The sequence below is a fragment of the Sturnira hondurensis genome, unplaced genomic scaffold (genome assembly GCF_014824575.4).
Source record: "Sturnira hondurensis isolate 20B ecotype Veracruz unplaced genomic scaffold, ASM1482457v3 Scaffold0003420, whole genome shotgun sequence".
Classification (NCBI taxonomy): domain Eukaryota; kingdom Metazoa; phylum Chordata; class Mammalia; order Chiroptera; family Phyllostomidae; genus Sturnira; species Sturnira hondurensis.
The window spans coordinates 321195-347432 of NW_028076051.1; the positions used below are offsets into that span (position 1 = coordinate 321195).

Below are 26238 nucleotides of genomic sequence, written 5' to 3' on the forward strand. Positions count from 1 at the left end.
CTGATCTTAGTGGGAAAGCTCTAAGTTTTTGCCCATTGAGTATGATGTTGGCTGTAGGTTGAGGAATGCTTTATAGCTTTTGTTATGTTGAGGAATATTACCTCTATTCCCTCTTTGCTGAGTGTTTTTATCATAAATGGGTGCTATACCTTATCAAATGCTTTTTCATATCTATTGACATGACTATTTGGTTTTTGTGTTTTGTTTTATTTATGTGGTTTATTAAGCTACTGATTTGTGAATATCGTTCCATCCTTGCATCCCTAGGATGAATCCCACTTGATCATGTTGCGTGATCTTTTTTTTAAGACTTTATTTATTTAATTTTTGATAGAGGGGAAGGGAAGGAGAAAGAGAGGGAGAGAAACATCAATGTGCAGTTGCTTGTCATGCGCCCTCCACTCATGACCCAGGTGTTGGCTCATGACCCAGGTATGTGCCCTAACTGGGAATTGAACCAGCAACCCTTTGCGTCACAGGCCGCACTCAATCCACTGAGCTACACCAGCCAGACCACGTGTGATCTTTTTAATGTATTGTTGGATGTGGTTTGCCAATATTTTGTTGAGGATTTTAGCATCGATGTTCATCCATGATATTGGTTTGAAGTTTTTTTTCTTTGTTATATCTTTTTCTGGTTTTGGGATTAGGATGATGCTGGCTTCATAAAAAGAGTTTGGGAGTGTTCTATCTTCTTAAATTTTTCCCGTACCACTTACTGAATAAACCATCTTTAGCCCATTGTATGTGCTTTCTTCTGTTGAATATTATTGACTATAAAGGTGTTGGTTTATTTCTGAGCTCTCACTTCTGTTCCATTGATGTATGTGTCTGTTTTTAAGCCAGTACCATGCTGTTTTGATTAGTCTGGTCTTGTAATAATTGGAACGGGAGGTATAAAACTGCCTTTATTTTCAACTGATATGATACTATACATAGAGAATCCCAAAGATTCCACCAGGAAACTACAGGAACTGATAAATGAATTCAGCAAAGTAGCAGGATACAAAATTAATATCCAGAAATCAGTTGCATTTTTATATTATAATAATTGACTAACAGAAAGGGAAATTCAGCAAAGTAGCAGGATACAAAATTAATATCCAGAAATCCGTTGCATTTTTATATTACAATAATTGACTAACAGAAAGAAAACAATCCCATTCATAATTACTTCAATAAGAATAAAATACCTATGAATAACCCTAACCAAGGATGTAAAGACCTGTACTAGGAAAATTATAAGACACTGAAGAAAGAAATTGAAGAAGATACAAATAACTGGAATCATATACTGAATTCATCTATAGCAACAATTTACATTAAAATGTCCATACTTCCCTAAGCAATTTATAGATTTAATGCAATTCCTATCAAGACTCCAATGACATATTTCACAGAAGTAGAACAAATATTTAAAAAATGTATATGGACCCACACAAAGCTCCACATAGCAACAGCAGTCCTGAGAAAAAACAAAGTGGAGGAATCATGCCACCTAATATTCAAATTTCCTTTGTTTTAACACTCTTTTGAGTTACACATCATCCCAAGTCTTCACTATATAAAGACACTTAACTGATTATATTTTCATTTGAAAGTATTTAACCAAAAACAGTCTCTAATAGTCCAAGAGGTCATATTTGAAGCAAAAAAAAAATTCCAATGTGTTTCATAGTGACCAATTGTGGGGGCAACTTTGCCCACAAAGTCCCCCCATCCACCACGGATGAAAGTGAAATTACCAAGACATGATCTACTTGGTGAGGCAAGGTGGCAGATCCCTCAATGGAGAAGGGCCAAGATCTCCTTTCTCAAGGAGCTTTTATTGGGTTCATTTGCACAAGAATGCAGGGAAGGATACAGCAATAGATAGCATTCAAAGAACTATGAGGGCTTATCTCAGTTAGGGTCAGATAGCTAAAGAGCCATAAAACTTTGAGGAACAAACTTCTTGCTCAGACCCATATTATTTAAATGAGAGCATTCTAAACAAAGCAGATTTCACAGGATTTTACATATTCTTTCTTAGGCTTGATCACCCTGGGGAACCTACCCTTTCCTGACAGGGCTGCACTGCCTTCCCCATCACAGGTTTTCAGGCTTAAGTGGATTAGAGCCAGGAAGTGCTTTTCTCAGACAGAGATGGGGACTCCGGCTATGCCAGAATAGCCAGGGGACGAGGGTCCATCACTCCCTTTTTGTTGCAGCCCCCTGAGTTCTTCCATGATGGCCTCCCAAGTGATTGTGTCTGGCTTAGGTTGCCCCTCCTCTGAGAAGTTGCAACAGTCTCTGACTAACCGACCAAGCATTGTGGGCAGGGGGATGAAGTTGAAGCAGCATTTGCTACCAGAGATAAGCTTTGTCTCCTTAGTGGCTCACAGTCTGGATGGAGGTCGCTCACTCAGCCTTAGCCACGGGGGTCAGTAACAACTTCTGAAACCAGGCAGAGCGGTTCCCAACAACCAATTATTTCCTGAGATAAGAGATTATAAACAAAAGAATGCTATCATCGTTTCCCCCTATGCTTCTTTGTAGTATCACCATCCCATTTAATGTCTGTTCATGCCTGTTTTTGATGATTGGTTGAAATGCTGTTGAATATCATGTCAAGAGCTTTCCATGCTGTCCCTCTGTCCTGATTACATCCCAAACACATGTTACAGATGAGTGGTATCAATTTTTAATATGATGATGATGGTGATAATGATGATGAATTTGTTTGAGTCACTTTGCATTCCTTATGATGTGTCCTAGCTGATTTAAAATTTTCTGGGGCCCTGGCCAGCTAGCTCAGTTAGAGCATTGCCCAAGTACACCAAGGTTGTGGGTTTCATCCCCAGTCAGGGCACATAACATAAACAACCAACCCTGGATGATGTGGCTCAGTGAATTGAGCACTGGCTTGCAAACCAAAGGGTTCCCTGTTCAATTCCCAGTCAGGGCACATGCCTAAGTTATAGGCCGGGTCCCCAGTGGGGGGCACATGAGAGGCAACCACACATTTATGTTTCTTTCCCTCTTCTGCTGTTCCCTTCTCTCCAAAAATAAATAAATGAAATCTTTTAATTTTTTGAAATACGTGAATAAATAAATAAAAGTTTCTTTGGTCAGCCTTCAACAAACTGCTGCAGTATGTAATTATCCTGATTCCTCCTGTATTTTCTGTGCTTAATTTAAACTTCCTGTGTTTTCATCATTACAAGTTTTTTTTCCCCCATGGGAAGAACAATTGACCATGACACCAGCTCACATAAGAAGCTACTTCTTCATTTATTAATTGCTTTTATTTTAGTAGAAACATTTTCAAATGAGTACAAAAGTAAAGGAATGATACAATTACTTTCATATATCTATCACTCACATTTCCAATTACCAAAATTTTATCACATTTACTTCATCTGTTCCTTCTTCCTTTGCTGAAGTATTAACTCAAATGTCAGAATGCTTCCAGTTCACCTATAAATACTTTAGTATCCATCTCTAAGTAAGTGGAAACTTATACAAAAACCAAAATGCCATAATTATTCAAATTAAAAACAATCATCTAATACTCAGTCTGTAATCACATGTCCTCACTTGGGTTTACTCTTATATTCTCTCAGTTATCTCTTTCTGGTCCTGAAACCAGTGCAAATTATTTAATTTGTTTTACTAAGCCCTGTTCTCTATCCTTCCTGGTATTCTCTCCAACACACCAATTACTTTTAATTTAATTGTTCATGGGGGTAGCAGAATTACCTTGTATTTTGTCCTTTAAATTGTCTGTGATAAACAATCAGTACCGAGAAAGTCACAGGAGTTTTTGTTGTGTTTTGTCATGTGTGTGCTCTAGGGAGAACCAGGATTTGGGCTACCTGGGTCACCAGGGCCTCCAGGACTTCCAGGTTTCAAAGGAACACTTGGTCCAAAAGGAGATCATGGTTTCCCAGGACCTCCAGGTTCTCCAGGACACACTGGATTGGATGGGCTACCTGGACCAAAAGGTATGAAGGATGTTGCTACTTCTCAATTTGCTTTTAGATTTTATAGATATTGAAACTGTTGGGAAAATTTGTGGGTGACGAGTCCAATTAACTAAAAAATCTATGATGCTACTCTGTCAATTGCTTTTTTTCATTCTTCATGGATATCTTTTATGTTTTATTTCATTGAATAAATGATACAATCATATATGTGTAAAAGTAACACTGAGAAGTCTTCTTTTTATCCCATCTCCATCCACGCTTTTCTTCCCCATTCTTTATGTAGTCATTTTTTAATTTATTTTTTAAATGTTGTTAAAGTACAGTTTTCTATCTTTTACTCCCATCCCATCCCACCAAACCAGCCCTCCTCCATGTAGTAATTTTTGGTTACTTATTTATTTCTAGTGATCCTTTAGACAAATACAAGTCCTTCTCGAAAGATACTGTATGACTTTTTGACTTTCTGCACTTTACATATTTTGCTTCCATTATATACTAGATATCACTCCATATGAGTACATAGAGATCTTGACTTTAAAAAAATAGCTGACTAATGTTGAGTTGCTTGGGTATACCATACTTATTTTATCAGTTAGTAGTTACTAGCTTGAGCTCGTTGACATTTTTTCCTTATTAAAACTAATCCCATGTTGAATAAACTTTCATACATGTTATTGCATATGAGTACAGGTATGATAGTAAAAATAAAAGTGGATTTTCTGAATTGAAGGGTAAGTGCATCTCTAGATATTGTTATATTGCTCTTCATTGCACCATTATACACTCCCAGCAGCAATGCGTGGGTATGACTGTTTCTACAGGGCATTAATACCTATGTTGAAAAACTTGTATTTCTGCCAAACTGATGGAAATAACTAGGTATCTCTGCATAATCTTTTATTTTTTTAATTTAATTCTTATTCAAGTACAGTTTTCTGTTTTATATTCCCTGCCCTGCCCCCCCCAAGTGCTCCCCACCTCCCTCCCATTTCCGCCCCCCACCTTAATTATTGTCCATGTGTCCTTTATACTTATTCATGTGAGTCCCTCCCATTTTCCCCTATGATTCTCTCCCCTCTCCCCTCTGAACCCTGTCAGCCTGTTCCATATTTGAGTGTCATTGTTCATATTTTGCTTTCAGCATAATCTTTTAAACACTATTGTGAAAATTTACAAAAACACGAAAAAATATAGTACAATGAATACCTATATATCCATTACCCAGATTCTACAATTAACATTTTATCTCTTTGCCAACATTCTTTAATTTAATTATTATTCAAGTACAGTTTTTGGTCTTTTACTACCATCTAAGCTCACCCCCCTAGTGCTCCCTACCTCCCTCCCATTTCCACCCCCCTTAGTTGTTCTCGATGTGTCCTTTATACTAGTTTGTGTAAATCCTTCCACATTTCCCCCTGAAATTCCCTTCCCTCTCCCCTCTGGTCACTGTCCCCCTGTTCTCTATTTCAGTGTCTTTGTTTTTATTTTCCTTGCTTGTTGGTTTTGTTGTTTAGGTTCCTGTAAAAGGTGAGATTACGTGGTATTGGTCTTTCAACACCTGGCTTGTTTCACTCAGCATAATGCTTTCCAGTTCCATCCATGCTGTTGCAAAGGGTAGGAGCTCCTTCTATCTTTCTGCTGCATAGAATTCCATTGTGTATATGTACCATAAGTTTTTGATCCATTCATTTACTAACAGGCACCTACGTTACTTCTAGGTATTGGCTACTGTAAATTGTACTGCTATGAATCTTGGGGTGCATAGGTTCTTTTGGATTGGTGTTTCAGGGTTCTTAGGATATAATCCCAGCAGTGGAATTGCTGGGTCAAAAGGCAGGTCCATTTTTAGTTTTCTGAGAAAAATTCCATACTGTTTTCCACAGGGGTTGTACCAGTCTGCAATCCCACCAAAAATGGATTAGGGTCCCCTCTTGTCCACATCTCCTCCAACGCTTGTTGTTTGTTGCTTCGTTTATGATGGCCATTCTGACTGGTGTAAAGTGGTATCTCTTTGTGGTTTTAATTTGTATCTCTCTGATAGCTGGCGATATTGAATATCTTTTCATGTGTCTCTGGATCTTCTGTATGTCCTCAGAGAACTGTCTGTTCAACTCCTTTGCCCACTTTATAATTGGGTTGCTTGTTTTCCTAGAGTGGAGTCGTGTAAGTTTTTTGTATATTTTGGAGATTAAACACTTGTCTGAGATATCATTGGCAAATATGTTTTCCCATACAGTTGGTTCTCTTTTTATTTTAATACTGTTTTCTTTAGCCGTGCAAAAACTTAAATTTGATGAGATCCCATTTGTTTATTCTTTCCTTTATGTCCCTTGCAGTAGGGGACATATCATTAAAAAAGTTGCTCCATGAAATATCTGAGATTTTCTTGGCATGTTCTCCTCTCCACAACTTATATTTAACTCTTTTATCCACCTTGAATTTATTTTGGTGTATGGTGTAAGTTGGTGCTCCAGTTTCTTTTTTTTTTTCAAGTAGCTGTCCAGTTCTCCCAACACCATTTGTTGAAGAGGCTGTCTTTACTCCATTTTATGTTACTGCCAACTTTGTCAAATATTAATTGACTGTAGATATTTGGGTTTATTTCTGGGCTCTCTGTTCTATTCCATTGGTGCATGTGCCTGTTTTTTATGCCAGTACCAGGCTGTTTTGATTACAGTGACCCTGTAATACAGTTTGATATCAGGTATTGTGTTCCCTCCTGCTTTGTTCTTTTCTCTCAAAATTGCAGCTGCTATTTGGGGTCATTTTTGTTTCCATATAAATTTTGAAGTGTTTGTTCTATGTCTGTGAAATATGTCATTGGTACTTTAATAGGTATTGCATTGAATCTGTAAATCGCTTTGGGTAGTATGGACATGTTGATGATGTTAATTCTTCCAATCCATGAACACAGTATGTTTCCATTTGTTTGTGTCTTCCTTGATTTCTTTCTTCAGTGTTCTGTAGTTTTCTGAATACAGTTGCTTTACCTTCTTGGTTAGTTTTATTCCTAGGTATATTATTTTTCTTTTTACTGTATCAAATGAGATTTTTTCCTTGATTTCTGCTTCTGCCCCTTCATTGTTGGTATACAAAAATGCCTTTGATTTCTGGATATTGACTTTGTATCCTGCTGTTTTGTCAAATTCATTTATTAGCTCGAGCAGTTTTTTGGTAGAGGCTATAGGATTTTCCATGTACACTATCATGTCATCTGCAAACAATGACAGTATTGTTTCCTCCTTTCCGATTTGGATGCCTTTTATTTCCTTTTCTTGTCTTATCGCTGTGGCTAGATCTTCCAATACTATATTGAATAGAAGTGGTGAAAGTGGACAACCTTGTCTTGTTCCTGATCTTAGTGGAAAAGTTTTTAGTTTTTGCCCATTGAGTATGATGTTGGCTGTAGGTCTTTCATATATGACCTTTATTATATTGAGGAATGCTCCCTCTATTCCCATTTTTCTGAGTACCTTTATTATAAATGGGTGTTGTACCTTATCAAAAGCTTTTTCTGCATCTATTGATATTATCATGTGCTTTTTCTCTTTGCTTTTGTTTATGTGATGTATTACATTTACTGATTTAGGAATATTGGACCATCCTTGCATCCCTAGGATGAATCTCACTTGGTCATGGTGTATGATTTCTTTAATATATTGTTGGATGCGATTTGCCAATATTTTGTTGAGGATTTTAGCATCTAAGTTCATCAGCAATATTGGCCTGAAGTTTTCTTTCTCTGTTGTATCTTTATCTGGTTTTGGGATTAGGATGATGTGGGCTTCATAAAAAGAGCTTGGGGGTCTTCCTTCATTTTGGATTTTTGGAATAGCCTATGAAGAATAAGAGTTAGTGCTTCCTTACATGCATTGTAGAATTCTCCTGTGAAACCATCTGGCCCAGGGCTTTTGTGCTTGGGAGATTTTTTATTCCTGCTTCAATTTCGTTTGCTCTTATTGGTCTATTCAGGCTTTCTGCTTCTTGTTCATTGAGTTTTAGAAGATTATATTTTTCTAGAAATTTGTCCATTTCACCTAAGTTTTCAAATTTCTTGGCATACAGTTCTTCATAGTAATTTGTTGCAATCCTTTGTATTTCTGTGGTGTCAATTGTAATCTCTCCTCTTTCATTTCTGATTGTGTTTATTTGGGTCTTCTGTCTTCTTGATGAGCCTCCTTAAAGGCTTGTCTATTTTGTTTATCTTTAAAAAAAAACAGCCCCTGGATTTAGTGATCCTTAGAATTGTGCTTTTAGTCTCTGTGTCATTTAATTCTGCTCTGCTCTTGGTTATTTCCTTCCTTCTACTTGCTCTGGGCTGTCTCTGTTGTTGTTCCTTGACTTCTTGCAGGCAAAGGGTTAGGTTGTTTGTTTGAAATGTTTCTATCTTCTTTAGGTAAGCCTGTATTGCTATGAACTTCCCTCTCAGGACTGCCTTCACTGTGTCCCATAAGTTTGGGTTGCTGTGAGTTCATTTTATTTTTTTCCAGAAATGTTTTGATTTCTTCCCCAATTTTATTTTTGACCCGTTTTTTGTTTAATAGCATGCTACTCAGTCTCCATGATTTTGAATGTTTTGGGTCTTTTTTCTTGTGGTCAGTTTCCAGTTTCAGTGCCTTTTGATCACAGAAAATGCTCGGGATGATTTCAATTTTCTTCAATTTGTTGAGACTCGTTTTGTGACCTATCATGTTGTCTATTTTTGAAAATGTTCCATGCGCATTTGAAAAGAATGTGTTTTTAGCTTATTTGGCATGAAGGACTATATATATAGTTGATACATATATAGTTGATATCAACTATATAGTTGATATTTCGTTTGGAAGATCTGTCCATTTTTGGAAGTGGGGTGTTAAAATCCCCAAGTGTAAATGTATTGCTGTCAATGTCTTTCTTGAAGCCCTCTAAGTTTTTTTTATATGTTTGGGTGCTCCTATATTGGGTACATATATATTTACAATGTTTATGTCTTCTTAGTGGATTCTTCCCTTGAGTCTTATGAAGTGACCTTCTGGGTCTCTCTTTATGGCCCTTTTTTTAAAGTCTATTTTGTGTGAAATGAGTATTACTACCCCGGCTTTTTTTTCCTGTTAGTTTGCTTGAAATTTGTTTCTAGACCCTCACTTTTAGTCTGTGTATTTCTTTTGTCTTGAGATGGGTCTCTTGTCGGCAGCAAATGTGTGGGTCATGCTTTCTTATCCATTCAGGTATTCTGTTTCTTTTGATTGGAGCATTTAATTCATTTACATTTAAGGTTATTATTGATCAGTACTTATTCATTGTCATTTTTATATCTTTGCTTCTCATTGTTTCTCTCTTTTCCTTCCTTTCCTTAAAGTAGTCCTTTAGTATTTCTTTTAGAGCTGGTTTCTTGGAGGTGTATTCTTTTAGACTTCTTTTGTCTTGGAAGCTCTTTATTTGGCCTTCTGTCTTGATTGAGAGCTTTGCTGGATAAAGTAACCTTGGTTGAAGGCCTCTGTTTCTCATTACTTGGAATATTTCTTGCCATACTCTTCTTGCTTGGAGCGTTTCCATTGAGAAGTCACAGCCAATCTTATTGGGACTCCCTTGTATGTTACTTCTTTTTTCTCCCTTGCTGCCTTTAAGATTCTGTCTTTGTCTTGAAATATTGCCATTTTAATGATGATATGTCTTGAAGTGGGCCTCTTTGGGTTCCTCTTGATTGGGACTCTCTGTGATTCCTGGATTCGTGTGACTTTTTTCTCATCAAATTAGGGAAGTTTTCTGTCATTCCTTTTTCAAATAGATTTCCTACCCCTTGGTCTCATTGTACTCCTTCTGGTATCCCTATTATTCTTGTATTATTACATTTTATATTGTCTTGCATTTCTCTTAATCCTGTGCATTCTTTCCAAGCCTCTTTTTCTTTTCTTGCTCTTTCTGGCATTTTTTTCTACTTTTTCCTCAAACTCACTGATCAGATCTTCTGCCTCATCAATCCTGCTTTTGATTCCTTCCACTGTGTTCTTCAGCTCCGAAATTGTATTCTTTATTTCCTCTTAGCCCTTGCCGATAGTTTATGTTTGTGGTGAGTTCATTGTAGCTCCCATGTAGTTTCTGGTAGTTCATTGTGAGCTCTTTGAACTTCCTGATAACCAGTGCTTTGAATTCAATATCTGATAGCTGACTTGCCTCTATTTCATATAGCATTCTTTCTGAGGCTTCCTCCTCTCCTCTTATTGGTGGGTTGTTTCTTTGTCTTCCCATTGTTTGTGAGACTCTTCTTGTTAGCTTCAGCTTCTTCAATTGATTTGTTCTGGCTCCCTGTCTTTATGGTGTGAACATCTGTGGTAGAATACTTGTGAGATTCGGTGGTGTATTCTATTTGATCTCCCCAGATTGCTGGTCTTGGGCTGTCTTTTACATTGGCTCTGAGTTTGTCTTTGGGTTTTTGTTGTTTCTTGGTCTTTTTTTGTGTGGGTTCTTGCCATGAGCTGGTGAACTGATGGTCCTTCTATCCACTACCTGTTTTGCTTTGCCGTGCTGTTGAGAGCAGGTTGCGTTGAAGCTAGTTCTTCTGTGTGTACAAGGTTTTGAGGATTCTCTTTTGCTCCTTTTCAGTTGTTTGCACTGGTTAGTTTCTGCACTGTTTAGGTGTATTTCCAGATACATCTGTGGTTCAGGTTTGTGTCGTTTCTACTCCCTCCTTCAGTTGTTATCTGTTGGTGGTTTCTTTGTTGTTGGGTTTCCTCTTCCTCTGGGTATCCTGGTATTCACTGCTTCCACCTACTCTTTTTGTGTGTGTGTGTGTGTGTGTGTGTGTGTGTGTGATCAGTTGGAGGGGAAGGCAAACTTGTTTCTGACAGCAGGAGATTATTCTATGATATTTACAGTAGCAGCCAGTAGAGAAGAGATAGGTGATCCCCTGACTATGTACAGCAATAACCGTAATCTTCACCTCCACTGGCCACTTTTTAGAAAGAATGGAAGGAAGACAAGGCTCTTGTTGGGGAGGGAAGTTTTGTGATTTGGTTCTAGAAAGGGGTGAGGTTAAGGGACATCAAATTCTGAGGTAAGGTGAGAATAAAGAATGATAAATAGGTGTAGTGTGAGAGAGAATAGAGTTAACCACTACAGTATTGTAGGTCAGGCAACAATGAAGTGGGATAAGATCGGAGGGGGGTGCTGTGTAGTATTTACAATAGTATGTACCAACTATTATTTACAATAATATTAGATCAACAATCGTATGACAGAATCTATGATATACCAAGATTAAGAAGTATTGGACCTTCAATAGTGTGCTAGCTGGGCAAGGGGAAGTAAAGGACAGTAAATTAGCAATACACTATGATTGAGGGGACAGGGGAAACCTGTCAAGTGATACAATATATCCAGCCAAGGTAAAGAAGACTAAACAGAAAGAGGAGGAATACAGAGATACTATTAAAATAAAAGATATAAGAATAATGACAAAATAATGAAAAAATATGCAGTAACTTTTAGTTTTTCTGTTATAGCAAAGTGAATTTTGTCTCTCTGTCTCTACTGTTGGGATGCCCCTTCTTTGAGTCCACCTCTCATCTTTTCACCGTTCCAAGTCTTTTGTCTCACTTGGGGGGGAGGGAGCCAAAAAGAAATGAAAAAAGAAGGCAGCAGAACGGAGGAAAAAGTGGTAGACTTCAAAAGAAAGGAAGAAGGAATAAAGCAAGAAAGAAGAAGAGAGAGGGCAAAAGAATTGAAAGATAAAACAATACTAAAGTTAAAGAAATAAAATATTATTTTTAAAAAAATACCTCTTGTTGGTTTCCAGCTGGTCAAACCTTTTCTTCTGGTCACACTAGCTGCAGCAGTATGACGGACGATTAGTGTGACCTTTCTCCCTTCTCGGTGAGCTCAGCTGGTCTCACCAGTGCTCTCCCAATATCTGGACCGTTGCCTCTCCCCAGCACCCCACTGAGAGCAGACTTTCCCTAGGATTTACAGTCCTGGCCTGGGATGTGGGCACGTGCTCCTGGCCAGGCTTCCCTGGTCTCTCAGGCTTAGGTGCGAACCTTTCCCAGTGCTATGGTGTAAAGCAGGGGCGACTCAATTCTACCAAGCCGGCAATTCCATGGGTGATGAAAGCTCTGTGGTTTAATGCCCACTCCCATCTCTGACACTCCAAGCAAACAGATCTCTCCTGGCATTTTTCAAACTGCGTCTGGCCAGGTAGGGGGGGAGCTGATGACTTGGTCTCTCCCAAGGTCCTTACTGCCAGCCCTCAGCTCCCAGAGACCGAGGCGGACCAGCCAGGGCCATGGAGCAGTTCGGTGGAGGGCCTGCAGCCTCTACGCTATTCCCTCCAACCTTATTGACCTGTCTCCTCTCCTCACTGTCTGGTCGTTCAGAATCCACTCCAATTTCTGGAGTCCTACCTTCCTATATGCTGGGTCCCTGTTGGCTATCCACTCTGTTCCTCCACAGGTCAGCCCGGTTTTCCTTTGGTGCATTGGGGGAAGTGAAATCCTTTGTCCTACTCTGCTGCCATCTTTTCAAGAATTCCTCTTTGCTGACATTTTTTAAAATTTCTATGTACAGTAATGTAGAAAGAATTTTAGAGGGCCTATTATATATCCATCATTGATTTTTAACCATCAACATCTTATATAGATGTTTTGTCACATATTTATCCATTTCTTTCTCCATTCTTTCACTTATTTTTTATGTATTTCAACATAAATTTAAACAACTGCATACTCCTTCCCAATTACTTCAGCATGCATGTCATAACTACAATTCTGTGGTTGTTCTTTTTCTTTTAAAATAAAATTCACAGTAAATGAGATGCACAAATCTTAAGGGTACATTTGCTGGATTTTGACAAACACTTGTGTACCTAAACCCCTATCAAAATATAACTCCAGCCCTGGCCAAGCAACTTACTTGGTTGGAGCATTGTCCCATTCACCAAGAAATTGTGGGTTTCATTTTCAGTCAGGACACATACCTAAGTTTCAGGTAGGATCCCTGGACAGGGCTTATATGGGATGCAACCAATCAATATTTCTCTCTTATGTCAATCTCTCTCTCTCTCTCTCTCTCTCTCCCTTCTCCCTCTCTCTCTGCCTCTCTCTCCTCTCTCCAAAATAAATAAATGTATCCTTTTGTACAGATGCTTTAAAAAAGATATAATCCCAGAAATTTTTCTTTGGCCCTTTTCTCAGTCCTTACCCCCAAATGCCACAGTGGCAACTACACTGTGATCACTTTTTAGTTGTTGTTAAATTATAGTTGTCTCCATTTTAGCCCATTACTCTCCCCTGCCTTACCCACCCGCACCTTCCACATTCAATCTGTCCCCTATTGTCTTTGTCCATGGATATTTTATACATGTTCCTTGACTTGACCTTCCCTTTCTTTTCCCTGTTATCTCCCTCCCTCTCCCCTCTGGTCATTATCACTTTGTTCTTCATTTCCATGTCCCTGGTTCTATTTTCCTCACTTGTTTGTTTTGTTGATTAGGTTCCACTTATAGGTGAGATCCTATGGTATTTGTCTTTCACCACCTGGCTTATTTCACTTAGCATAATGCTCTCCAGTTCTATCCATGGTGTCATGAAGGGTAGTTTTTTTTCTGTTTCATAGCATTCTATTATGTAAATGTACCTCAGTTTTTTTCATCCATTCATTTAGTGCTGAGCACCTAAGCTGTTTCTAGCAGTTGGCTATTGTAAATTGTGCTGCTTTAAACATTGTGGTACATAGGTTCTTTTGAATTGGTGTTTTAGGATTCTTAGGGTATAATCCCAGCAGTGGAATTGCCAGGTCACAAGGCAATTTTTAGTTATGGTTAAGATGGAGGTGTAGGCAGAAATGCTTTGTTTCCTCACACAATGAAAAGAATGATAACAACCAATTAAAAAAACAAAGAACAACCAGAACTGCCAGAAAAATAGTCATGGAAGTCCAACAACCAAGGAGTTAAACATTCACAAGACAGTAGGAGGGGTAGAAAAGGGCAGCTGGGTGTAATTGGGCAGCTGGACAGAGAGGACACATGGCAAGGCGATGGCCAGAGGACCAGGAGGGCAAGGCAGCAGCAGGCAGACCCAATGGACGGTCCCACAGGATGGACCCAATGGGACAGACCCATTGGACAGACCCAATGGGATGGACCCTATGGACAAGCCTGGGGAAACAACGGGGGGGAGAGAGAAACTGCAAAACACTGAGTTTCAGCACGGGAAACTAAAGACTCGAAACCCCAGTCTGTAAAAAATCTGTGCAGTTTGTAGCAGCAAGAGAAACTCCCAGCCTCACAGGAGAGTTTGTTGGAAAGACCCACAGTGTCCTAAAATGTACACAAACCCATCCACCTGTGAATCAGCACCTGAAAGGGTATAATCTGCTTGTGGGAAGTGAGGAAAGTGATGAAAAGTGGGACGAGAGTCAAATAGGTGGCATTGTTCCCTCTCTGACCCCTCCCCCACAGAGAACACCACAACACAGCAAACAGGGTTGCCTCACCATGGCAAATACCTAAGCCTCCACCCCTTGCCATGTAACAGGTGCACCAAGACAAAAAAATATATGACCCAAATGAAAGAATAGGTTAAAACTCCAGAAAAAGAACTAAGCAATGAAGAGATAGACAACCTATCTGATGCACAGTTCAAAGCACTTGTAATCAGGATGCTCACAGATTTGATTTAGCTTGGTCACAAAATGAAGAAAGAAATGAAGGCTATACAAAGTGTAAAGGAAAACATACAGGGAACCAACAGTGAAGGGAAGGAAACTGGGACTCAAATCTACAATTTGGAGCAAAAATAGAAATCAATCTGTTCCAACTGGAACAGAATGAAGAGAAAAAAAATTTTTAAAATGAGGAAAGGCTTAGGAACCTCTGGGACAACTTCAAATGCACCAACATTCAAATCATGAGTGCCAGAAGAACAGGAAGAACAAGAACTTGAAAACTTATTTGAAAAAGTAATGAACGAGAACTTCCCCAATCTGGCAAAGGAAATAGACCTCCAGGAAGTCCAGGAAGCTCAGAGAGTCCCAAATAAATTGGACAAAAGGAGGAACACACCAAGACACATCATCATTAAGTTACCCAAGATTAAAGATAAGGAGAAAATCGTAAAAGCAGCAAGAGAAAATGAGAGTGTTACCTACAAGGTTCCCATAAGACTATCAGATGATTGCTCCAAAGAAACCTTACAGGCAAGAAGGGGTTGGAAAGAAGTATTCAAAGTCATGAAACTCGAGGTGCTACATCCAAGATTACTCTGTCTGACAAAGCTATCATTTGGAATGGAAGAGCACATAAATGTGCTTCCTAGATAAGGTCAAGTTCAAAGAGTTCAGCATCACCAAGCCCTTATTATATAAAATGGGAAAAGCACTTATCTAAGAAATAGAATCTGTGAACAGTGAAATGACAACGAAGTCACAACTATCAACGGCCGAACCTAAAAAAAAAAAGTAATCTCAGGAAACAACTAGAACAGGAACAGCTTCACAGAAATGGAGATCACATGAAAAATTATTAGTGGAGAGGGGGACAATGGGTGGAAAAGTACAGGGAATAAGTAAAATAGGTAGATACAAAATAGACAGGGGGAGGTTAAGAATAGTATAGGAAATGGAGAAGCCAAAGAAGTTATATGTACAGCCCCTGGACATGAATTGTGACAGGTGGATGCTGTAGGGTAAAGGCGGCAGTGCAGGGAGGAGGGGGATAAAGGGAAGAAAAAAATTGGGACAACTGTAATAGCAAAATCAATCAAATATACTTAAAAATAAATGTAACCAAGAATGTAAAAGACTTGTATTTCAAAAATTGTAAGACACTGAAGAAACTGAAGAATATATAATAAATGGAAGCATATACTGTGCTCATGGATAGGAAGAATTAACATCATTAAATTGTTTATACTATCTTAAAAAATAAAGCGTAAGATGATTAGAACTGGAGTTGTGAGAAAATGGGAGACAGATCCAGAAAGAAGACAAAAGGTGAACACCAACAGCTGCGACAAATTTCACTTTGCTTTCCTTCAGAACTTGCATGTTTCTTTTTATTTATCTTCTTTCTGCTTCTTTAGTTTTTTATTTGTTTGTTTTTATTGTTTGACTTGTTTTTTTAGTTTCCCTTTCATATGTCACTTTAATTTTTCTTCTTTCACTTCACTCATATTCCAAATAACGCACTACCATTGGTCTTTTAATTTTTATTCTTTTTATTCAGATTACATATTAGTTATCATACTATTGTTTTTCCAAATGCAACACAGCACCCTTTCCTGGTCTTAATCCATTTTGCCATCTTCCTGAGTGTTATTGTGGTTAACTTTATTTTCTCTCACACTACACCAAGTTTCTATGCCTTACTTTCACTAGTTCTCCTCCATCTAATCTCATATAAGCACTCTTCTTTCTCAACTGAGCTCACATTTTTTCCTTCTAATAAGAGTCTTATTTATTTTTCACTTTTTATAAACAGTGGCTAGTTGGGTGAAATATCACAGTTACTTTTGTACTTCTCCAAAGGAACTCACATTTGTTCACTACTCGTTTGCACTTTAAATTCCATAGAATACTCTCCTGCTTTCTTACTCTATTTAGCCTTTGCCCCTGATCATTTGAGTGAAGAATTTTATTTCATTGTTTTCTCTGTCCCTTTTTTTCTTTTTTTACCATCACTCAACCTGGGCTTTGCTCCTTCCTCTCATTAGTTTGCTTCCCCCATCCTCTCAAAATAATTTTTCTTTACTGTATACATCTCTTTTTTAATATATTTTATTGATTATACCATTACAGTTGTTCTATTCCACCCCTTCATTCCCCTCCACCCGCACACTCCCTCCCCCACTATTCTCCCCCCCTTAGTTTATAACCATGTGTCTCAAGTTCTTTAGATTCTACATTTCCCCCACTATTCTCACCTTCCCCCCTATCTATTTTCTACCTACCATCTATGTTATTTTCTGTGCTTTCTCCCCCTTCTCCTCCTCCCACCCCCCTGTTTCTAACCCTCCATGTGTTCTTCATTTCTATGGTTCCACTCCTGACCTAGCTGTCCTCTTGGTTTGTTTTTGTTTTAGGTGTGGTTGTTAATAACTGTGTGTTTGCTGTCCTTTCACTGTTAATATTTTTCATCTTTTTTTTCTTATATAAGTCCCTTTAGCATTTCATATAATAAGGGCTTGGTGATGATGAACTCCTTGAACTTGACTTTATTTGAGAAGCACTTTATCTGTCCTTCCATTCTAAATGAAAGTTTTGCTGGATAAAGCAATCTTGGCTGTAGGTCTTTGGATTTCATGACTTGGAATACTTCTTTCCAGCCCCTTCTTGCCTGTAAGGTCTCTTTTGAGAAATCCGCTGACAGTCTGATGGGTACTCCTTTGTAGGTGACTGTCCCCTTATCCCTTGCTGCTTCTAGGATTCTCTCCTTCATTTTAGTCTTGGCTAATGTAATTATGATGTGCCTTGGTGTGTTCCTTCTTGGGTCCAACTTCTTTGGGACTCTCTGAGCTTCCTGGATTTCCTGGAAGTCTATTTCCTTTGCCAGACTGGGGAAGTTCTCCTTTATTATTTGTTCAAATAAGTTTTCCACTCGTGGCTGTTTCTTTCCCCCTTCTGGTACCCCTATAATCCGGATGTTGGAACGTTTAAAGATGTCCTGGAGGTTCCTAAGCCTCTCCTCATTGTTTTGAATTCTCATTTCTTCATTCCTTTCTGGTTGGATGTTTCCTTCTTCCTTCTCGTCCATTCCATTGATTTGAGTCCCAGTTTCCTTTCCATCGCTATTGGTTTCCTGGATATCTCCCTTCATTTCAATTAGTTTAGCGTTCATATGTTCCTCTAATTTGTGACTGTACTCTACCAATTCTGTGAGCATCCTGATAAATAGTGTCTTAAATTGGGCTTCTGAGAGGCTGGCAATCTGTTGGTCGCTTAGAGTTATTGGCTCTGGGACTTTGAGTTCTTCTTGCACCATCTTTTGGGCTGTTCATGCCTGTTAAGTAGAAGGATCGGAGCCCTAGGTTTTCACCAGAGCAGGGCAACTCAGTCGCTGGGTTGTGACGTTGTATGTGGGGGCGGGGTCAAAGAGGGACAATGGCTTCCCTCTGCCGCCTGCTGCCGCAACCCCCACCAGCACCGCAGCCACCACCGTCACCAGGCCCATGCACCTCGCTCCACTGCACGCGAGTGTGCCACCGCTGTCAGCCCTCCACCACTGGGTTCACCCCCTGGGGCCTGCATGGTCCGTCTCACTGCGCGCGAATGTGCGACCTTGGTCAGTCTGCCCCGCACCCCGACTAGTTCCGGGCTGCCTGCGCTCCCAGGTCTGTCCTGCTGGACCCAGCTCCGCTGCTGGCTCCACCGCTCTTACCGTCCTCCTTGAACGGTTCGTAGCTGTCGGACTTCCGTATAATTTCGTTTTCTGGTCTCTGGGTGTGTCTTAGTTCTCCAAAATTTTTGTTGTATTCAAACTTGGTTGTGGGAGAAGGCACACTGTTTCCACCTATGCCTCCATCTTGGCGGAAGTCTTTACTGTATACATCTCATATTCACTTTACACTTTCCTACAATATTCTTATTCCCATTCCACCTTTATTAAACATTATTCAGCTATCATTGCTCTCAACCTGCTGTGGTTTTTCTGCACTTTTGCTTCCATTCACCCAGTACCTTTTCAGTTTTACTTCAGACCTTATTGTATACCCTTCCCTCTTCTTATCCCATTGTTGCCATCACCCTTCTGAGTTTTACTTACATTGTAAGTTTCTCCCTCTACCTTTCTTTGCCTCAGCTCTCTTATAATTCTTGTCAATTCTCCCTTTTACCACACAAAATTTTTCCCTCTTTTAGTCACCCCATATTCCTTTTGTCATATCTTATAATATCCTCAATCCCTCTTCAACTTAATTAATCTTAGTTCAGTTATAGTTGATATTGTTGATGTGGTAGGCGGTTTATTTTTGCTGGAGTATATTTGGTTGTCTGGTAATACTGCTTTGTTACAACTGTACAACAGCATACAAGACAAGGTGGGAGTTGTGAATAACAGTAAACCACTGGAGGGGAAAACCCACCAACAAAGGAGCCCCCAACAGGTAAAAACCAAATACAACAAGAGAGCCTGATACCTGATACCAAACTGTATTACAAGGCCACTGTAATCAAAACAGCCTGGTACTGGCGTAAGAACAGACATATGATCAATGAAACAGAATATAGAACCTAGAAATAAACTCATCTCTCTATGGTCAATTAATGTTTGACAAAGGTGTAAAAGCATAAAATGGAATAATCATAGCCTCTTCAACAAAATAGTGTTGGTATATCTTCACAGCTACTTGCAAGAAATGAAACTTGACCTCCATCTTACACCATACATGAAAATAAACTCAAGATGGATAAAACACTTAACTATAGTTACAATGCCATAAAAGTCCTAGAGGAGAACATAGGCAGGGAAATCTCAGAATATTCCATGCAGCAATATTTTTACTGATATGTTCCCTAGAGCAAAGGACATGAAGGAATAAACATATGGGTCTTCATGAAAACAGCTTCTACATGGCTAAAGAAAACATAAGCAAAATAAAAAGGAAATCAACCATGTGGGAAAATATATTTGACAATGATACCTTGGACAATGGTTTGAGCTCCAAAATGTATAAAGAACTCACACAACTCCACTCCAGGAAGACAAACAATCCAGTAAAAAATGTGCAAAGGACCTAAAAAGACATACAGAGGGTCCAGAGGCATATGAAAGGATACTTAGCATCACTAGCCATCAGAGAGATGCAAATTAAAACCACAATGAGATACCTCTTCACACAGGTGAGAATGGCCATTATGACCAAATCAACAAAAACAAGTGCTGGTGAGGTTGTGGGCAAAAGGGAACTCTTGTTCACTGTTGGTGGGAATGCAGGCTGGTGTAGCCACTGTGGAAAACAGTATGGAATTTCCTCAGAAAATTAAAAATTGAGTTGCCTTTTGACCTGGCAATTTCACCATTGGTATTATACCCTAAGAATCCTGAAACACCAATTCACAATACCCTATGCACCTTAATATTCATAGCAGCACTTTTTATAATAGCCAAGTTCTGGAAGCAACCTAAGTGCACATCAGTAAATGAATGGTTCATAAAACTATGGTATATTTACACAGTGGAATACTACACAGCAGAAAGAAAGGAGGAGCTCCTGCCCTTTGCAACAGTGTGAGTGGAATTGGAAAGCATTATGCTAAGGGAAATAAGTAAGCCAGGTGGTGAAAGACAAATACCATATGATCTCACTTATAAGTGGAACATAATCAACAAAGCAAATAAGCAAGCAAAATATATCCAAAGACATGGGAATAAAGAACAATCTGACAGCAACCAGAGGGGAGAGGGGAGGGGGATAGTGGAGGAAAGTAGGTGAAGGGTTGTCAAGGAACATGTATAAAGGACCCATGGACAAAGCCAAAGGGGTGTAGGATTGAGGGTGTGAGTTGGGGTGGGTGGGTCGGGAGAGAGTGCTGGGGGGAAAATGGAGACAACTGTACTTGAACAGCAATAAAAAACAGTATTCAGTGTGTATATATATATATATATATGTGTGTGTGTGTGTGTGTGTGTAAGTAAAATCTCAAGATTATTTTAATTATAACTTTGTGAACCAGTAGTGGAACAGACAAGTGGTTCAGTAGAATAAAATTCAGAAACATACTGATGTATATACAGAAACTTGATATTTAACAGAAATGTCATCTTTGGTCAATAGGGAAATAATAGATTTTTCAGAAGTTGGTAATTAAGTAATCTACACTAAATAAATCTCAAATGTACAATGTATAAAAAGGAATTACAATAGTAAATAATACTGAACTAACAAGCAAAACACAGACAGACTCTTAGATAGGGAGCAGGCTGACAGATCTAAGAAGTTTTGGCTGGGAAGTAGAGGAATTGAGCCAAAAAAGAAAAAGGACTGATGGACATGGACAAAAGGGTAGTCATTTTAGTGGTGGAAAGGGCGGGTAGAGTTGGAAGAATGGTAATGGAAATAAAATACAATAAGTAATGGGGAAAATAAATTTAAAAAAATTATGAGCAAATGAGGGAAACCAGGAAAGATAGATTTTTGTGACACATTAAGATTATAAAATTTTGGCAATTTCTTTTAATAAAGGAATATTAAATACAAGATAGAAAATTGGGGTGTTTTAAAGCCCAATATCAGGTGGTGTTCAATCCAAATAGATTTTTGATGATTATTCAACTATCATGGGCCATACTAGGCATAGTCTTCATGTAGAAGGATATAAGGGTAAGATATATGGTATTTTAGCAGGGCAATGTCAGGAGTATCTCTTCAGCATAACTTTTCAACTTTGACATTTATGGAACATTCCATACAACAGGAGCAGACAACATATTCTTTCTGAGTGCAAATGTAACATTCACCATGATGGACCACAATTGGGCCAATTAAACAAACTTTGAGAAATTAGAAACATTAAAACCAGACAGTAGAGTCTCTTTCTGTTAACATATTTAACAAGAAATCAGTAATAGAAAGCTATCTTTTAAAAAAAACCTGACATATTTAGAAAATAACCAAAATACTTCTAAATAATCCATTGACCAAAAGGAATAACTACAATGTTTTTTATATTTTTTCCATTACCATTTATCCACTTTAAGCCCCCTACCACCCGCAATCACCAAATTGTTGTTCACATCAATGAGTCTTTTTTTCTTTTTACTAGATTCCACTACTTCCTAATGCCCTAAGAGCTGTCATCCTGCTCTCTATTCATGAGTGTTTCTCTATCTTGCCTGTTAGTTCAGTTTCTTCATTAGATTCCACATATGAATGAAATCATATGGTATTTTTCTTTCTCTGACTGGCTTACTTTCACTTAGCATAATGTCCTGCAGGTCCATTCATACTGACACGAGGGTTAACATTTATTCTTTTTGACGGCAGAGTAACATTCTGTTGTGTAAATGTCCCATAGTTGTTTTACCCAAACATCTATTAATGGACATTTGGGCTGCTTCCATATCTTGGCAACTGTTAAAAATGTTGCAGTGAATATTGGGGTGCTTACATTTTTTCAAATTAGTGTTTTGGGTTTATTCAGATACATTCCCAGAAGTGGGATCACTGGGTCAAAAGGCAGATCCATTTTCAATTTGAGTTATCTTCATATTGCTTCATATCCCACAAAAATGCAAAAGTGTTCCCTTTCCTCCACATCTTCACCAGTACTTGCTGTTTGTTGATTTACTGATGATAGGCATTTTGACAAATGTGAGATGGTATCTCACTGTGGTTTTAATTTGCATTTCTCTGATGATTAGTGACATTGAGCATCTTTTCATATGTCTGTTGGCCATCTGTATGACTTCTTTGCAGAAGTGTCTATTCAGATCCTTTACCCATTTTTTACTTGGATTGTTTTTGTGGTATTGAGTTTTATAAGTGCTATATAAATTTTGGATATTAATGCCTTGTCATATGTATTGGTGAATATGTTCTCCCATCCCATGGGTTGTCTTTATTTTGCTGATGATTTCCTTTGCTGCACATTTAGTTTCATGTAGCCATATTTGTTTATTATTTCTTTTGTTTCCCTTGCCTGAGGAGATATATCAGATAAATTCTTGCTTTATGCAATGTCTGAGATTTACTGCCTGTGTTTTCTTCTAGGATTTTTATGGTTTGAGGGTCTAACATTTAAGTCTTTAATCTATTTTGAATTTATTCTTGTGTGTGGTGTAAGAAGGTAGTCTAGTTTCATTTTTCTTCATGTATCTGTCCAAATTTTCCAACACCAATTATTGAATAAAGTATCTTTAGCCCATTGTATGTGCTTACTTTCTCTATCAAATATTAATTGACTATAAAGGTGTGAGTTTGTTTCTGGACTCTATTCTGTTCCATTGATCCATGTGTATTTTTATGCTAGGACTATGCTGTTTTGATTACTATGGCCTTATAGTTTGATATTAGGTAGCATTATTCATCCAACTTTGTTCTTTCTCAGGATTGCTGTTGCTGTGGAAGGCCTTTTGTGAATCCATATAATATTTTGAAATATCTGTTCTAGTCCTGTGAAATACATCATTGGAATTTTTATAGGAATTGTATTGAATATATAGATTACTTGGGGTTGCATTGACATTTTAATGATGTTAATTCATTTTATCCATGAACATGGTATGCACTTCCACTTATTTGTATCTTCTTCAATATCTTTCTTCAGTGTTTTATAAATTTCCAAGTACAGGTCTTTCACATCCTTAGTTAAATTTATTGCTAGTATTTTTCATGTATTCTTTTTGAAGCAATGATAAATTTGATTGTTTTCTTAATTTCCCTTTGTAATAGTGTATTATTGGCATATAAAATAGAATTTATTTTGAATTTAATGAAAATGAAAACAAAACAATTTGTAGAATGCAGATAAAGAAGTGGTTAGAAAGAAATTCATTTATGGAAATCTTTTATTAGAAAAGAGAACAATCTCAAATAAGTTATTTAATTTTTCCCCTAAGAAAATAGACAAGTTTAAAAGCCAACTATAATAACTAAAAGAGCAGATAAAAATGCAGTTGATAACTGAAAAACAGTAGAAAAACTCTATGAGACCAAATGAAATTCTCTGAAAAGATCAATATAACAGATGCATCTGTAGTGAGGCCAACCAAGAAAAAAATGAGAAATGTTACCAATATTAGGAATGAAAGAAGGACCATTATTATACACCCTACATACATTAAAGGAATGATAAGGCAATATGACAAACAACTATATGCCCATATATTTGACCCCTTAGATGAAGTAGATGAATTTCTTGAATGGTACAAACTACTGGAGCTCACTGAAGAAGAAAGACATAATGCAGACATTTATTAAAGTAATTGAGTTTCTATTTAAAATTCTCCCAATAATGAAATACTATGAGGATGTAGAAAAGAGGATTTTACCCTTTGCAATAACATGTATGGACCTGGAGAACATTATGCTAAGTGAAATAAACCAGTCAGAGAAAGACAAATACCATGTGATTTCAGTCATATGTGGAATCCAATGAACAAACTGAACTAACAGCAAAATAGAGACAGACTCATAGAGAGAGAGCAGGATGACAGCTCTGGGGGCAGGTTAGGGGGTGGAAGGATCAAGCAAAAAGGAAAAAGGGCTCATGGATAGACAACAGTGTGGGATTGTGGGAGGGAGAGGGTATAAGTGGGTTAAAATGGTAATGAGAAAAAAATACAATAAAAATAAATAATGAAACACAGTTTTCCCAATAAAGAAAACTACAGGTTCATTTGGCATTCCTGATAAATTCTAACAAAAATTTAAAGAAGCAACAACACCAGTTTCATACTATTTCTTTCTCAAAGTAGAAAAGAATGGTTTGCTTACCAATCATTGTATGAGGTCAGCATTACCCTAATATCAAAACAAGGCAAAGAAATTATAAGGAAAAACAAAAACTATAGATCAGTGTCTCTCATGAACATGGATGTAAATATCCTCACAGAAATATTAGCAAATCAAATGCAACAATAGGGCTCCACAATTTGATTTTTTGTCAAAGTTGCAAAGGTGATTCCAATATAAAAATAAGTATATTCTACAAAGGATGCCAAATCAATTGGACATCTGTATGCAAAATAAATCTATGTTTATTTCTTAAAGGTGATGTTGGACCAAATGGACAACCTGGGCCAATGGGACCTCCTGGGCTACCAGGAATAGGTGTTCAGGGAGCACCAGGGCCACCAGGGATTCCTGGACCAATAGGCCCACCTGGTAAGATTGGAGTAAATGTATATTTTGTAGTAGCACTCATTGTATAGATGTTGTTCAGCTCATCAATAAAGTGTAACCTGTGTAACAGTCTTCCAGAAAAGAAATTTGAGAGTTAACATGTCTACTTGTATAATTAATCTCTGATATTTCCCCTCCTTGTGCACTTAAAATAGGTCTATTAACAATAATGTAATTTCATAATTGTAGTGTATTGTCACAGCATATAATCATTATGCTAGTCATTGGCCTGGAATCACAGACCTAAGAATGTCTAGTGATGATTATTTCAGGCCTGAGTAGCTACATATACAGCATTAATAGACCTTTGTCTATGGGAACTCTTTAAGATTTCTTAACATATAGAACTAGGTACCATTTTTATTAAAAATATTTTTTTGGCATTCTCATTTTTTAAATAAAACCAGTTGAATTTTTCCTCTTATGGTCCTAAATCAGCAATCACTTCACAACTGATAAGCACTCTAAACTCTTCTTATACGGATATGCAAAACCTTTTGTCATCTTGTAACCTACTAGAGAAACATATGGTCCCTCTACATTTATGTGGGAGTTTGCTTGCTCGAGGTTGTAGATTCTGAGCCATCTATTAATGTGGATTCTTTTTATCTTAATCCAGACAGGCACAGTCAGGCCCACTCCTGAGCCAACATTATGTTATTGGAAAACACTGTAATAACTCATAAAATTAAAACAAATGTGGAATATTTAATCATTCCTTATTAGCTTGAACACATCAGATGACTTAAACACATAGTTATGATGTAGACACATTGACTTTGAACAAAGGAAATATATTTTCTGACCCAAAATGTCAGTAAGTATTTTGTTAGTTATTATGCTAAAAATGTAGGAACACCAATTAACAATATAAAACAAACCTTGGAAAGTAAAGTTTACTATTGTTTATGTTCTATTTTTAAAAATTTATTTTATGGCACATTGTACCTTTTTTTATAGCCCCTAACATGTCACAACTAATTTTAAAATGAGAAAATTTACAGTGTTACTTTGGAGCAAGTTGTTAGAAAATAGCTGCTCCAACACTCAAGAAATAAAAACATTCTAACTAGCATACAGAAGGATGGTGAGAAAAACAATTTTTTGTTTGTCCATTATAGTCTTCTGTAGTTCCAAAACAATGGCTAAAATGAATTTATAATTTCTTGTGCTTTGTCATTTCTTTTTTAAAATGTTTATTAAATGCATTGGGATAATGTTGCTTAATAAAATTATACAGGTTTCAAGTGTATAATTCTCTAATACATCATCTGTATATTGCATTGTGTATTTACCACCCTAAGTCAAATCACCTTCCAACACTGTATATTTGGTCCTTTTTACCCTCTTCTATGTCTCCCTATTCCCTTACCTCTGGTAACCACCATAGTAGTATCTGTCTCTATAAGGACTTTTTATTTCTTTATTTGTGGTTTTCAATTTTCTATCCCACA

At 37.6% G+C, this 26238-nt stretch overlaps 1 protein-coding gene across 1 annotated transcript in view; it reads left to right on the top strand.

Moving 5' to 3' along the window:
• COL4A5 (collagen type IV alpha 5 chain) overlaps positions 1-26238 on the top strand; it is a 340149-nt gene that overhangs the window by 241060 nt on the left and 72851 nt on the right. The window contains exons 29-30 of the mRNA XM_037041949.1: positions 3836-3986; positions 24653-24766. Of these exons, the coding sequence (XP_036897844.1) occupies positions 3836-3986; positions 24653-24766 (265 nt within the window). The remainder of the gene's footprint in view (positions 1-3835; positions 3987-24652; positions 24767-26238) is intronic.